General features: G+C 40.7%; 1 protein-coding gene across 1 annotated transcript; it reads left to right on the top strand.

The window, feature by feature from the left end:
* The first annotated feature begins 4,110 nt into the window (after positions 1-4,110).
* LYPLA1 (lysophospholipase 1) lies at positions 4,111-14,506 on the top strand. Its single transcript, XM_069854110.1, has 9 exons — positions 4,111-4,235; positions 5,101-5,132; positions 7,890-7,955; positions 9,432-9,479; positions 10,278-10,348; positions 11,159-11,232; positions 11,931-12,032; positions 12,644-12,820; positions 14,213-14,506. The coding sequence occupies exons 1-9, from the start codon at positions 4,167-4,169 to the stop codon at positions 14,264-14,266; spliced, it is 693 nt and encodes a 230-aa protein (XP_069710211.1). The 5' UTR covers positions 4,111-4,166; the 3' UTR covers positions 14,267-14,506.
* Positions 14,507-14,974: the final 468 nt, after the last annotated feature.

Raw genomic sequence — 14,974 nt, 5'->3', positions numbered from 1 at the left:
GAAATGATTCTATGATTCTATGACTCTTTCATTCACACAGATCTCAGCCGGGTATTTTGAGCACAGGCGTTTAAAGCCATCAGGCTGCACCTAAAAATGACAGACAGTGCAGAGAATATCTACTAAAAGTGCAGTGTGTCAATCCAAAAACTTTAAAGGAGAGTACTTACTGGAAATGTGCATTGTTATTAGAGACTTCTGTTGTACTGTTGCACTACTTGATCACTTTAATCTAAAAGGTGGACCTACTGGAAAATCATACAGGGGTTTCTACTGGCATCTTGGTCTGGCAGGAAGTTACCCTCTGGCACAGTGGGTCTGGGCTTACTGAAGTGAAGATCTGAACGAGGGAAGCTGTGGCTGAGAAGTTACAGAGCAGAAAGGCTCATTCCTGTTGTGAAAGTTACCCAGTACTTCTCAGTGTCATATCCCGCTTTCAGTCCTGAAACTTGTGTTTGACCAAAACCTTCTTCCATGTTGAACATCTGCATCAGATGATATCTTGGAGAAAAAGCTCTAGCCCTTCTGAGAGTAAATAAGGGTGGACATCAAGTTTTAGAAATTGGTTGAGTTTCAGTATGAAATTCAAACAGCTTTCCCCCCCACCCCTGCCCTGTCAGAGCCTGCTCAAGCTGGGACTTTTGTCTTAGACAATTGCAACAGTGATAGTTGTTCGTTGTGGAGTAGAGAGGCCACAAGGTGACTAAAACAATGATGTGGTTTGGTGTCTCCCGACAAAAACTCCTGATGGGTGGAGGGTGCTGACGCTTGTCCACTGTCCCTCCACAGGGACTCAACGAAAAGCAGGGGGTTCTGAGCGACCAAAGCGATACACTCAAGCCTGGAGAGGTGAAGCTCCAGTCTCTCACAGAGTGGGTCTGGAGCAGGACTTGACAACCCCCTTAAAAATAATAATTTAAAAAAAATGGTAAAAATCACAATGTAACAACACGCATGAAATCCTGGTATGGAAAACCTTCTTATCCAAGTCCAGCCACTAGAATAAGGGGAAAATACAGGGTTTACAGCATGCTTTGTCTTGTAAAGCTCTCACTACTTTGAATAGAACCATGAAATTAGGTAGAAGAAAGATCACTCGTATGATAGATATATTATTGTAAAGAGATAGCCAACTTACAAGTCTTTGAAAGATTCATAATTCAGAAGTTTTCAGCAATGTTTTCGGGATTTCAGAAGGTTGGTTCCTATTACGTTTGTCTGTAACCAGCAGACCGCCCCATGTCTGGACAGGCTGTCCTGTTACTCTGTGACTTGCATATGTGAAATACAGGCAGAGCTCGCATTTCTCCAGTGACCCTGAGCCATGCTAGTGGCAATCAGGAATTCACAGAATCACCAGGTTCAGGTAAGATCACTCCAGATATACTGACTAAAAGATTAAAAGTTTGGTCTAATTACAAGCAGAGTACCAATCTTCCAGGCTGAAGCTACATCACCCGGCCACCTCATGGAAGTTGCATTTATGTGGTAAATAGCACAGCAGAGAAGGAAGACAAAACTTTGTTCATTTCCCAAAAGGGTGCTCTACAGCAGAAGTCGTGTTCAGCATGCTTGATAAGCACTGGACATAATGTGAAGCTTCTAATCTTTTAGGAATCTTTTATGCATAAGCTATATTTTCTTAATAGATTTGATTTGAGTTCAGTGTGTGAGGCAAAAGCACACATTAAAGCAGAGATAAATCAAAGCAGAAAAGGCTGTGAAAATAATTTGATTTTAGCAATAACATGGATCCCTTGGCATAAATACTGTGTATCAAAGCAGCTTAACAATCATAGAAAAAGAGGCTGCATGTTTAATGTTACACAGTTGGTGCAATGGGTTTTGGAATATATTTTATGAAGCCAGGCTGATAAAATTATTAGTCTTAATGAGCAGAAGTTTTGTGAAAAAATGTCCCTGCCTGGTATGGAACATGCCAGTGGGGAGGATGTGAAAGAAATCTAGAGTGCATTCAGCTGCTGTTTGAGATGCCAAAGAAAAGCATCTGTGTTAGTCAAATACCACCCGGCAAATACAATGAGCAAATTGACTTTCTGGGAGGAAATATCAGAGAAAGATGTATGGAATAGACAACAAAGAACAAAACATTCCATTTTGATAGAAATGTGTCTGCCATATTTATTCAGAGTTGGTCTAAGTATTTGGAATGGACTCAAATGATCCAGTAATTTCAACACAGAGTGCCTGAATAGCCTAATACATTTCAAGATGAATGAGAATCATTGACTCGTCGGCTGCAAGCCAAGAGATTTAATTTGAGGATGAAGGCATCTGATCTGATGAGGACAAATTAGTTCTGTTTAACAATGCTGTTTGCGGCACTTGTGCTGGTTTTCCTGTTTCCCATGAGACTTAGCATTTTATATTTACCTATTTAAGCATACTGTTATTTCTTTTTCCCCCTAAGCTGTATAATACAGCATAAAAAATGACTTCTACAGGAAACACTCAAACCACAGACACATACAAGTTATACTACAAAACCACAATATAATTTGGCACATTCAGGGCCGGATTGAATGAGATCTTGAGATCTATCTGGCTACTGGAAAGCAAGTTTTAAAGCCGAAAGATAGTTGAAACTCTTTGAAAACACTGGAAGCCCAGAGCCAGTTTTCAGCAGCGTACGTAGATTTGTCACTTCTCAAGACACTCTGCTCCAGTCATACAACCCCTGAGGGGTGTCCCCTGCAGGCCCTGGAGGTCTGCAGTGCCCAGGCCACAATTGACAGAATCATAGAATGGTTTGGCTTGAAAGGACCTTAAAGATCATCTAGTTTCAACCACCCTGCCATGGGCAGGGACACCTCCCACCAGACCAAGGCCCCATCCAAGCTGGCGTTGAACACCTCCAGGGATGGGGCAGCCACAACTTCCCTGGGAAACCTGTGCCAGTGCCTCACCGCCCTCATGGTGAAGAATTTCCTCCTAATGTCTAGTCTAAGTGTTTCCCTCTCCAATTTATAGCCACTCCCCCTTGCCCTTATCACTACAAGCCTTTGTAAAAAGTCTCTCTCCAGCTTTCCTGTAGTCCCCTTTCAGGTACTGGAAGGTCACTATAAGGTCTCGGAGCCTTCTGTTCTTCAGGCTGAACAATCCCAGCTCTCTCAGCCTCTCGTACGGGAGATGCTCCAGCCCTCTGATTATGTTCATGGCCCTTCCGGACCCGTTCCAACAGTTCCTTATCCTTACAGTAAGGATTCCAGAATCGGACACAATACTCCAGATGAGGTCTCACGAAAGCAGAGCAGTGGGGCAGAATCCCCTCCCTCTCCCTGCTGTCCACGCTTCTTTTGATGCAGCCCAGGACACGATTGGCCTTCTGGGCTGTGAGCGCACACTGCTGGCTCATGCCGAGCTTCTCATCCACCAGCACCCTAAGTCATAGAATCATAGAATAACCAGGTTGGAAGAGACCCATTGGCTCATCGAGTCCAACCATTCCTATCAAACACTAAACCATGCCCCTTAGCACCTCATCCACCCGTGCCTTAAACACCTCCAGGGAAGGTGAATCAACCACCTCCCTGGGCAGCCTGTTCCAGTGTCCAATGACCCTTTCTGTGAAAATTTTTTCCCTAATGTCCAGCCTAAATCTCCCCTGGTGGAGCTTGAGGCCATTCCCTCTTGTCCTGTCCCCTGTCACTTGGGAGAAGAGGCCAGCACCCTCCTCTCTACAACCTCCTTTCAGGTAGTTGTAGAGAGCAATGAGGTCTCCCCTCAGCCTCCTCTTCTCCAGGCTAAACAACCCCAGCTCTCTCAGCTGTTCCTCATAAGGCCTGTTCTCCAGCCCCCTCAACCAGCTTTGTTGCTCTTCTCTGGACTCGTTCCAGAGCCTCAACATTCTTCATCCTTCATCCTTCAAGTCCTTCTCCGCAGGGCCGCTCTCAATCACCTCATGCCCCCTCGGGTACTGACACTGCAGACCCAGGCGCAGGACCTTGCCCCCGGCGTGTCCGTGTGCGCGCACACGAGCCCGGGGTCGCTGCTCGCGGTTGATCGCTGACCGCCGCCCCCCGCCCGCCGCAGCCAATGGGGCCGCGCGGATGGCGGGGGGTGTCCCACCCGCTCCCGGCTGCCGCAGCGCCCGCCTCCCCGCTCCTCCTGCCGCCGTCCCGCCGGCCTCCTCGGCGACCCGGTGTATGTGCGGCAACAACATGTCGGCTCCGCTTCCCGCCATCGTCCCGGCCGCTAGGAAGGCGACGGCCGCCGTGAGTGCGGGGGGACACGAGCCGCAGGACCCCCGTTTTCCCCTCCTTTTCCCCCCCACCCCCGCCCCGCACGCTTTGTGCTACGCGGCGGCCCCGGGCTGCCAGGTCTACCACTCGGTGGCTTCCCTGCCGGGGGTCCCCGCTCCCTCGGCGGCCGAGCGAGGGCAAAAGGGCACCGGTTGCGGGGAGGGAAGCGAGAGGAGCGGAGTTTTCCTCCCGAGGAAGCGGCGCCTGAGCCCGCGTGGGTCGCTTGGCGATGTTTTCTTTTTTAATTCCTGAGCGAACCGGTGCCGGCCGCGCGGTGTCCCTGCTCTAACCAGGGGAATCGTCCAACAGTAAAGTTCTCCTTTCGTGATATTTAAGGAATAAAACAGCGAAGGCTGCGGAAGACCGGCGTCTGGCCAGTATTTCAGGAGCCAAAGAAAGACCGGAGGTCGCGATAACCCTTATTTCGAGCCTTAAATGGAAACTTCCAAGGAGGGCAAGTGCCAGGGAAATAGAGTAGGGGGCTGCCTGGCAGACCTCGGGCTCGATGAAGGGCTGCGGGGAGCACACGCGGGGCCGAGGACACGCATCCCGATTAGTATTGGGAAATGTGACTAATATGCATGATCCTTACAAGAAATTGAATACATATGTATACATTCAGTGTGTAAAAAAAAACAGCTACTTGCAGTCACTGGCGTATGCAGTAGGAGGATTGATTCCCCCCCCCCCCCCCCCCCCGTATATCTGGTACCCAATGAAAGAGAACGCCTGCTTCTTAGGACCCCAATTTGTGTTAAGAAGTTTTTTTTCCTAATTTCAGTGATGATCTGACACCAATCTGGGTTTGTCTCTTCTGTTTTTTTTTTTTTCTCTTCAGGTCATTTTTCTCCACGGATTGGGAGATACTGGGTGTGTATTCTGATCTATTACATAATTAATAGTTATTCTGTTTCCAAGTACTAGGCAGCATGTTTTAAAGATATGAGAAATTAAAAGTTACTTAAGGTTATTTTGCTCTTAATTGAACACAGCCGCCAACACCACAGAGAACTTAATGTATGCTGGAACGATGGTGACAACTATTTATTTAAAATTTCCCAGCATGAGTCCTAAAAAGCTTTTTCTTCTCTCTTTTTGATCACTTAACCTAATTTGAGCTGAACGGGATCCTTCTTTGGTTCTTGAATCAGACTTGGTGGAAAAAGAAGTCTGGGTTTCTGATCTTTTGCTTTTCTGAGAGTAGGTTCCCAGTTAGTTCTGTGTTTACCTAAACATAGATGAGTTCCTTGTTTTCCAGACTCGTTGTTTTGATAGTAGGTGCGATTAGCCCATAAGTAGAAATGGAAAGAGAGGGAATTTCTGGAAGGCATTCTCCATGTGGTATAATGTTCCCATTTGAAGCTTGTATGCGCTGAGATATAAGCACGCTTTCATTAAAGCCATTGAATCAAGAAGTTAGGAGTGTGTTGAAACCTTTTTTTTTGTTAGAAAACTTTAAAGGAGTTGGCACTTAGAGACTGAAAAGTAAGTAGCATGAATACTTTGTTTATTGTGCTCGCTCATGGGCAAAATTACACAGTAGTATTTTAAGAGTTCTGCTTTTTTACCTGGAACTTGAACGCTGCCTCTAGGTTGAAACTTGCAATGTTTTAAGACTTTTTCTGAAGAACTAACAGAAAAGTCAGCTGTCAAAATTGAAACTTGCATAACTGGACACTTTAATAAGTTAAAAAGAGTCAAGTCTGTGCACTTGGCAGTGTTCACAAGTGGAGACTTTTGTTCTTATTTGTTGTGCTGACACAGCACCTTGTTTGCATTATCCCTCTTCTTTTCTGCTGGTAGGATGCAGCGGAGGCAGCAGTGCTTCCTGCATCTTGGCACCAAATGCTCAGCAAGTGCTTGGAGAATCTTTTGAGTCTTTGGAATCTGAGTCCTTGCAAATCAGGTTGATGTTGGTTTCGACAAGGGGGGGGGGGGAAAACGCGGAGATTTGAACTTCTAACATAAATTGTATTCCTTATGCAGAAGTGTTTTTTCCGTTTTAGTGACAAAGCTAGTGGGCAGTCTCAAGCCTGCAGATGCAGTGAGCGTACTGGAATGTATGCATTAACAAGTCCTAACATCTCTGCAGAAATACAGCAATTTAGCTTTATTATTCCAGACCACTACAGATCAGAGGAACAAAATCTGACATTGACATACTGCCGTTTATTTCCAAAAGAGCCTTAGCAGTGACACAAAAGAGAATTGTCTGAAGAGAATTGTCTGAAGAGAACTGATTAACAGTTTTATAGTTTTCCACAGTTTAAACTGACCTGTTCTACTCTACACGAATTTTTAAATTGCTCACTTCAGTTTACCAACTGTATTTTTCTTACTCTGGGAAGTGTCTAACAGAGGTTATGTTCTTTTTCTCTCTTGGCTCCTGTATAAATGGCACTTAATGATTGCTACATACTTGTAAAAATCTGAACAAAAGGTACAACATTGAGGATTGTTCTAAAGAATTTGCATAAATGTGTATTTGATGTTGCTTTCCAAATTTGTCAAATTAATCTGTATAGGTGGCTAAAAAAAATCCCTAAATTCTTACCTAACTAGTTTTTCTCAGTCATATTTGTCCTTTAGATTCTTGTTTGGCTTTCTGTGATACTGCAAATATTGTGCAGGTAATATCACCCTCAACATGTTAATGGTGTGGCTTGTCTGCTGTTGGTCTGATGGTTTCAGCTGTGTCACTGATGCGTTTGTTACACGTGTTTTCTGCTTAGAACCAGCTTTCCAGTATCTAGTTTAGTGAGTGAGTTAGGAATACTGAATAATGAGAAAAATCAGGGAATACAAGTACTGCTGAGTGTTCTCGAAAGCCAAGTGCAGGCACAAGCAGTGGTCCTGCACAGGTTCAGATGTGGGTCAGTTCAGTTCATGTCTAGATGAGCCCTGAAGCAAATCTTTCAGAACCGTTTATTTAAATTATGCTTTCCAGTTATCTGGTTTGTAGGAAGCTTGATAACTCATCTGCTGTGCAGATATCATGTTGTTCTGTGCATTCATACAGCACGTGCTTGAGATTAAAAAACTACCTGCCATCTGGAGTGTTCAGGGCTGCCTGAATCTGAGAGCATTTGAGCTAAGCCAAAGTTAATAGGTCTGATTGATTAGGTTGGCTCAATGTGGAGTTAGCTTAGATGTCAGTTGGCTACTCTTGCACATCAAGAAATTTGTTTCAGGAAAAGCAGAACTGGCTGTGAAAGGAGCTGCCATAACTCTACAGGAGCAGCAAAGCAGCCTCTGGGCTAAAGCTGCTTGGAAGCAGGATACCTGTGTTTATCTGTTGTAGCACCCAAGTTAATAAACTCAGCCAGATACAGAGCACTCTTTGCCTAGAGCCATAGTGGTATTTCTGCAGCTGTGCCAGAACTATGACAGTCAAATTAAATAAAGTGTATAGGCTGTATTTAGGCAAAAATATTCAGCAGTGGAACAAACCTTTTAAGTTTAATACTATGTTCGCAGCATACTGTAGTTGATGTAAAAATTTTCTAGAAATGTGTTTGTATTGATCTAATTGGGTGAGTTTCATACTTGCTTTGCGCTGTTGCACTGACATAGAAATAAGCACTATGCCAAAACATGAATGCCATCTAATATTTTTTTTATTAACAGGCATGGATGGTCAGAAGCCCTTGCAGGTATCAAAAGCCCCCACGTAAAATACATTTGCCCACATGCGTAAGTGTTTAACGTTTCTTGCTCTGCCTTTTTCTGTAGAGTTACTTATTAGATGCTTGCACAGATGATGACATCAAATGAGATTTAGATGTCTCTGTGTGTTGTTTTTATATAAAAAACCCACTCTAAAGTACTGTTGATGCTATTAAATATTTTGTCATATTTAGGAACTGCTGTGTGATTTACTTCATGGCAAAATGCATTTTTTTTCATACTTTACTTTGCTACTTATTCAGACTGAAAACATATTTGGAAAGTTTTATGTGCAAAGTTAGATTGTTCTGACTTTGTTTTCACTGGGTTGAGTTATGCATTGCTTACCTTCTCTGAACAGTCGTTTTTTAAAAGCCAGTCTATTTTGCTGACCATTAAATATACTTTGTTTTAGGTACATGTACTTTTTAAACTCAGGAGCCTGTATAGTAAATGAAATTTCCCTGTTACCTATAGCAAGTTTCAAAGATTCACAGGGTATTTGTATTTTCAGCAAATAATGCAACTTGAGCTGTCTTCGTGCAATTTGAGAAGTTAAATACTTCTGAGCAGGGTCAGGAGTCAGTAAATAAAGCATTAAGATCTATCTAGTATTTTCTTACTGATAGAAAAACTAATTAGGTATAATAATCCATGTATTTTAACACGAAACTCAGATTCTTTTGCTCCAGCAAAAAACAGATCTTGGCAGATGTGGAGCAGGGATGACAGGGAGATAAGTAAGCAATGTTTTGGTGTATTACTAATTATGGGGCTGTGATTTATTTACTTACTTTACCACATTGCCATGCTCTGCTGAGCTATTCAAAAACAGCTTAGCAATATCTGCTGTTCTTTTTCCTTGCCCTTTGTCTTCTTTCAATCTTTCCCCACAGAACTTCTGTTCCTCAATTTCAGTAGATTAGAACTATAGCCAGATTTGATCCATGACATGGTTTAGTGAAGTAGCCTCGGTATGTCTCAAAAGATGCCATACAGCAGCATAAAGGTGGGAATGAGACCTGCAGTGAAGGCAGGCACTGCTTAAGCGGATTATGCTGTTGAGAGAAGCATGTGTGGCTGTACTTATATCTGCCACTGTGCTGCATTTGGCTGCTTCCTTAGGTTTGTTGATGCTGCTGTGTAAGCTGGCTTCATCCACCGAGCATGTCTGTGGAACTGTAATAAGTAACTATTACTTAGAAAAAACTAAATGAAATGTCATATGCGCGTATTTTACATACGTAGATATGCACAAACACACACACTCCATTAATGTTTTGCTTGCTCTCCCTAGAGAGTGGTAATTCAACCCTGAATATAAAGTGTCTTTGGATTGGCAGGTTACAAGAGAGAATTCTTGAAGAGATGCTACAAAGTAGTTAATGTTAATTACGGTTTAAAAGTAAGAATTAGGGATATGTAATTTGATTATATAAGTGCATCTGCATTATTCAATTTCAGTACATGTCTTATGTCAGCAGTGTTCATTCTAATTTCTAGGCCAGTCATGCCAGTTTCTTTGAACATGAACATGTCTATGCCATCATGGTAAGTGTTTGTTCAATTGCAAACAATTCTAATCCAAAAATATCTAGGGTTTTGAACTCATTACTCTTAATTAAAAAAACCATAAACAACCTGAATGGCTGATTTAAATCACATGCAAGTATAAAAAGCTTTTAGCTTTAGTTTGTTCTTATGAAGGGCATATGCTCTAATGCCCCTTAGGTATCTGTGGTAAGGGTAATTCCTCAGAACTAATCTCTATGTTTTAAAATACAAAACCCACTTCACTTTACAAGTACAGTCTATAATCTGGGTTGTGTATGAATTCATAGTCATAGTAGACTGGAGTGGAAATATTATTTCTGCTAGTGAGTAATATTTGGTGAGTCAGTTGGACACCTAGAAACTGTTCAACATCCATTCTGAATACAGAACAAGAAAAATGTGGATTTTGTGTTAAACCAGTCCTCCTCTGTTTGTTTGGTTTTTTTCTCGAGTAACGTGTGTGTGTTAACTGTATTTCTTCAAACAGTATTTTAATTTCAGTTGCGTGTAAAATATTGAAATACCTGCTGATATTTCTGGGGCAAATATGAAAACTAAGCTGCTTAATCCTCAGTAAATTAGAGAAGATATCAAAACTCGGAAAAGCTTTATTGACTTGATCTAGCCTTCTAGCCACAGATTGTCCACTATTTTTTGTAATCTATGGGTGATTATTACAAAATAATATGTCAGCTAACATTTTTATCTGGAAAATATCCCAGTTTTCTTATTTGTGTTATAAGGAAGTGGAATGGATGCTCTAATGAGTAATGCTCTTGTTGATATTTTTGTAAGGTTTGATATCATTGGACTTTCTCCAGATTCACAGGAAGATGAAGTTGGGATCAAGCAGGCAGCAGAGAATGGTATGCTTAGGAATACTTTTTATGTCTTGAAAGCATTTCCATAGGTTTGTAAAAAATAATTATCAGTCTGAAACAGATTTGCCGAAGACAAAATTCTTATGGAAAGTAGTATGTATGTATTGTATTACTGCTGATCCAAGTTTAGCTAAAAGCTTTGTTGGTTTTGTGGGGGGTTGTTGTTTTTTGTTTGTATTTTTTTTCTTTTTTAAAAAAGCCTTTATGAGTAAGTAGAGTAATTCACCAGTATAAAACCTTTGTACTCTCAAATAACAAATGTAAATGGGAACCAGTATATTTTGGTTTTTTTAAGAACTTCTGGGTAGCACAGCAGATTAGAGCTGTATGAGCACCAACTTGTGATCACAGAATCATAGAACGGTTTGAGTTTGAAGGGGCTTTAAAGATCATTTACTTCCACCACCCCTGCCATGGGCAGGTACACCTCCCACTAGGTCAGGTTGCTCAAAGCCGTATCCAACCTGGTCTTGAACACCTACAGGAATCAGGCAGCCACTATTTCTCTGGGTCATCTGTTCCAGTGCCTCATGCTGGATAGTTAGAAGAGGACACCATCTTCCTGGCAGTGGGGCTTTTGTGAGACTAACTTGCATGTTTTTCTCTTTGGAAATGGTACAGTGGCACTGGAATTTCTGATCATGGTCTAGATGTTTCAATACTTTTTAATGTACAGCAGGCTAGATTTTTCTTTTGCTAGGTTTCTGTTGACATCAGGGAGAAAGTCTCTTTCATCTTCTAAGCTTCCTACAGAAAGGAGTGTTTTTTAACTACTGGCATTTATTTATGTTGCAGTTAAAGCACTAATAGATCAAGAAGTAAAAAATGGAATTCCTTCTAATCGAATTATTCTGGGAGGCTTTTCTCAGGTAAGGTGTGGTTGGAAAGAACTGTGTCTTTTTCTAGTGAAGTAATCTAGCTTTCCTAATGTGGGACATCTAGGCCCTTGAACTGAAAAGAACTGATGTTAGGTGCTTCTGAAATTTCCAAAATGGAGTTTTTAGTTTTGTGCAAATAATTACTGTTCACAGGAAAAAGAATATGCATGTGGAAAAAGGTTCTAAAACTAATAATCTAATTAGGGTCTTTGTGCAAATATCTTACATAACATTGCTTGAAAATCTTGATAGTATTTTAAATTTAACTTCAATTTGGTAGATATTTGATTGCTTGGATTTGGGAAGTTCTTCCCTTCATGCTTCTAAGACATCTGTGGTAGGTAGATTAATGGAGTAATTGGTCTATACACCAACTCCCATACTGCATGGAAGTAAATTAAAATACTAAAGTAGTGGTAATACTGTCATGAGTGATAGTGCTTTATTTCATGTTTTGTTTGTTTTTCCCCAGCTGTTAATTATGGTAAATTTGCAGGTTTATTTCTGAATTGATCACATGGACTGTGGGGGGAGGAAGGGGGGGAAGGCAAATACTACTTTTAGTGTTGGTTCTAATGAAGAATAAATTGGAATAGAAAAAGACCTTTAAAGGGGAAATGAGATCTTGAAACAAACATAGAAAGGAACATAACTATCCCCAGTCTAATATTTATATCTCTCTGTCTTAGGGAGGTGCTTTATCATTGTATACAGCTCTTACAACACACCAAAAATTAGCAGGTGTTGTAGCCCTTAGCTGTTGGCTTCCTCTGCGGGCTTCTTTTCCTCAGGTATTTATGTTTTCTTCCTAAGCTAAACTGCATTTGGGGAATGAGTATATCTGAAGACTGTATCTATTACTATGCAGGAATTAGTGGCCATCATTATTACCGAATCTTGTCAGTTGTTTGATAACTTGGAAATTTTTAAAATAGGGCTCTGGAATTTTAGAGTTTGGCAAGTAGGGAAAATGAGGAAATACTCAATAGCTATCTCTGCTTGCAGTGACATTCATAGGAAACTTAAAGCGTATGGCAGATTTTCCTTGGAGACTGATTTTCTACTTGCTATTTGTTAAATCTGCAAGGCCCTAGCTTATTAGAAAGAAGGTATTTAAAGAAAGTATCTGGTTTTTTACTTGGCCAGAAATTGTGTTGTTCTGTTCTGAAACTAGTGCCAAGATTTTATTTGCAGGTTTTTGAACTTAATGTGTTGTCAGCAATAGAGCTTACTTCATAAGGAACTTGCAGACTATGCGAGATGTTGTTTTCCTTCAGAATTCAACTTATTTGTCATACGACGGGACATAGAGCTGTGAGATTATTTTATTTCAAAGATGTTAGCCTTACCTTCACTTACTGTCTCTTTCTTCTCTTCTCCCCTCTAATTCCATACCTAACAGGGCCCCATCAGTGGTGTCAACAAGGAGATTGCTGTTCTTCAGTGTCATGGGGACTGTGACCCCTTGGTTCCTTTAATGTTTGGTTCTCTCACTGTTGAGAAGCTAAAGAGTATGATAAATCCAGCCAATGTGACCTTCAGGACTTACTCTGGCATGATGCATAGCTCATGCATTGAGGTAGTTTTCTTAATATACTATATTTTAGCTGGATATGATTTTTTTTTTCATCAAAACAAGTAAATATTGGAGGTGGAGGCGGCTGGTGGGTTGGTTTTTTGTTTCGGGGTTTTTTTTCAGTTTTTTTGATAGTAAGTGCTTGATGCTACTGATTTGTTTTAGTGAGTAACTGAATGCTTGGCTGAAACAAGCATCCAAGACAAAGGTTTATATGACTAGTGGGAACTTCCTAAGACTGTATTTTTGGGACCAGGCTGGTTGGTCTATAAAATATTATTTTCTTTTTTCCCCTAATTTTTATTATTTGCTTACTAAAAAAAAAAAACCCACAGAATTGGAAGGCAGATTCTCACAGCAGTATTTTGGAGGGAAGAATTCTGTTAGTTCTTTGAATAGAGACATTGAAGGAATAGGGAGGGAGCGTTGATGCTATAGAAGAAGCAGCCTCAGAACCTGTATACCTATATTTATAGTTCTGGCTTAGCAGGCAGCTGAGCTGATATAATGGCTTGCTGCTTCTGGAAAGGGGTGGACTAGGTCCCTCTGCTTGTGACCCTCCCTTCCTTCCTGCACCAGCTCTGGAGTCGATCGGAAGCTTATTTGAGCCGTTTGAACTTATTGAAGTGGCAAAAGCTGCTGGGTTCAGCTTTTGCAGCTGTAGTGAGTTGAAGCATCAGAACTAACACAAAGTAAATAGCAGGAGCAAGGAATGCCCTTTGTCAGCAGCAGTAACTTCGTTAATTTGGATTGCTACCTCTTGTGGGAACAGTACCTTTGGACAACCTCTATGGGACATTTACACAGTTATATTGTGTTTAGACAGTAATAGCAGTAACTTGTCACACAAATATATAATTCACTTGCTTTTTCCAACAACATTAACCTAATAAAAAAGTAAATTAAATTATTTTTAGTACGGATTGGTTTCCCAGTCTAGTTTGTTGTATTGTTTTTCCTTGAGGAATTATACATTATGAATGTGACACTGAATAGTTGGGAGGAGGAGCTGCTGGATTTTCTCCTGCTAACTTGATAAAGCTTAGAGTATACATGAAGCTATGGCCTTGGCTACATTCAAATCCTGCCCATGCTCAGCCTCGTGCTGTTGAGATGACTTGATGATTAATATGTAGCTTGCCAGCTCCACTTCATAGTAAAATAAGTGTTTGGACTTTTTCTTGTATTTTAGCCTCTTCAGAGTGCATATCACCTTGAAGAGTTATCAGCCTTAACTTGTTGTGTGCAAAGTGGTATGATGTCATCAAGTAATTATTTACTTAATATTTGTAGCGCAGGTGCTCATTATAACTGAAATGTTGAAACATGATTTAGTGTAGCTGTATATATATTAGTCAGGAACTTGAACTAATGCATATTTTTATCTTTAAACAGGAGATGATGGATGTAAAACAATTCATAGACAAACATCTACCTCCTGTAGACTGAAATGATACGCGAGAAGCCTTCTATATAAATATACCAGCATCAACTGTGGTAGAGTGTTAATCTTTTCATATGCCTGATAGGAAATATTACTTCTGTACCTACAGTGTTACTACTGTGTTGCAAATTTATACTTAGGGTGAGGATTAAATAATGCACATGTACAAGAAACGATAATCTTTTTAGTATTAATTGTCCACTGATGATATTACATGAATGAGGCAGCTAGGTAACAGTGACAAGATGTACTAAGCGTAGTTTAAGCGTTTAGATGTACTAAGCGTATTGTTTAAGGCATCTGAATGTTTTTGATTACAGAATTTTAAACTATTTGTACAAGTAATTAAAAACTAAATTTAAGAGAGCAACATAAATGTCACCAGTTTAATTACACCTGAGACTTGATTTGTTCTTAATACTAATTGAAAACATATTAAAACATTTCTTTTGTGTAATGGGTGCTTAAAGTACACAACATCTAACATAGTGAGCGTATGATGGTAAAATAAATGTTACCAAGGACAAAGTGTTAAATATTAAATGTTAACTGTTACTCCAGATAAGGAGGGTTGTTCTAGAATGGCTAGAAGTCAGCGAAGGTATTTCCTTATATTTAAACCACCTCAATCTTTAACTGTTTTCATGTAGGTGGGGTAGATATTGTGGGAATTCTAGAGGGACTTATTCCTTGTTAGACCATCATTTGTCACT

Source organism: Phaenicophaeus curvirostris, chromosome 3 (genome assembly GCF_032191515.1).
Source record: "Phaenicophaeus curvirostris isolate KB17595 chromosome 3, BPBGC_Pcur_1.0, whole genome shotgun sequence".
NCBI classification, from domain to species: Eukaryota; Metazoa; Chordata; class Aves; order Cuculiformes; family Cuculidae; genus Phaenicophaeus; species Phaenicophaeus curvirostris.
The sequence above is the reverse complement of the archived record's forward strand: the minus strand, read 5'-3'. Positions and strand labels throughout refer to the sequence as shown.

Bases quoted from the DNA above. Each gene is read 5' to 3' on its own strand.
- LYPLA1 (XM_069854110.1), top strand. From the start codon at position 4,167: ATGTGCGGCAACAACATGTCGGCTCCGCTTCCCGCCATCGTCCCGGCC. The intron at 7,956-9,431 runs GTAAGTGTTTAA...TCTAATTTCTAG, and splicing joins AAATACATTTGCCCACATGC to GCCAGTCATGCCAGTTTCTT. The intron at 12,033-12,643 runs GTATTTATGTTT...CATACCTAACAG, and splicing joins TGCGGGCTTCTTTTCCTCAG to GGCCCCATCAGTGGTGTCAA.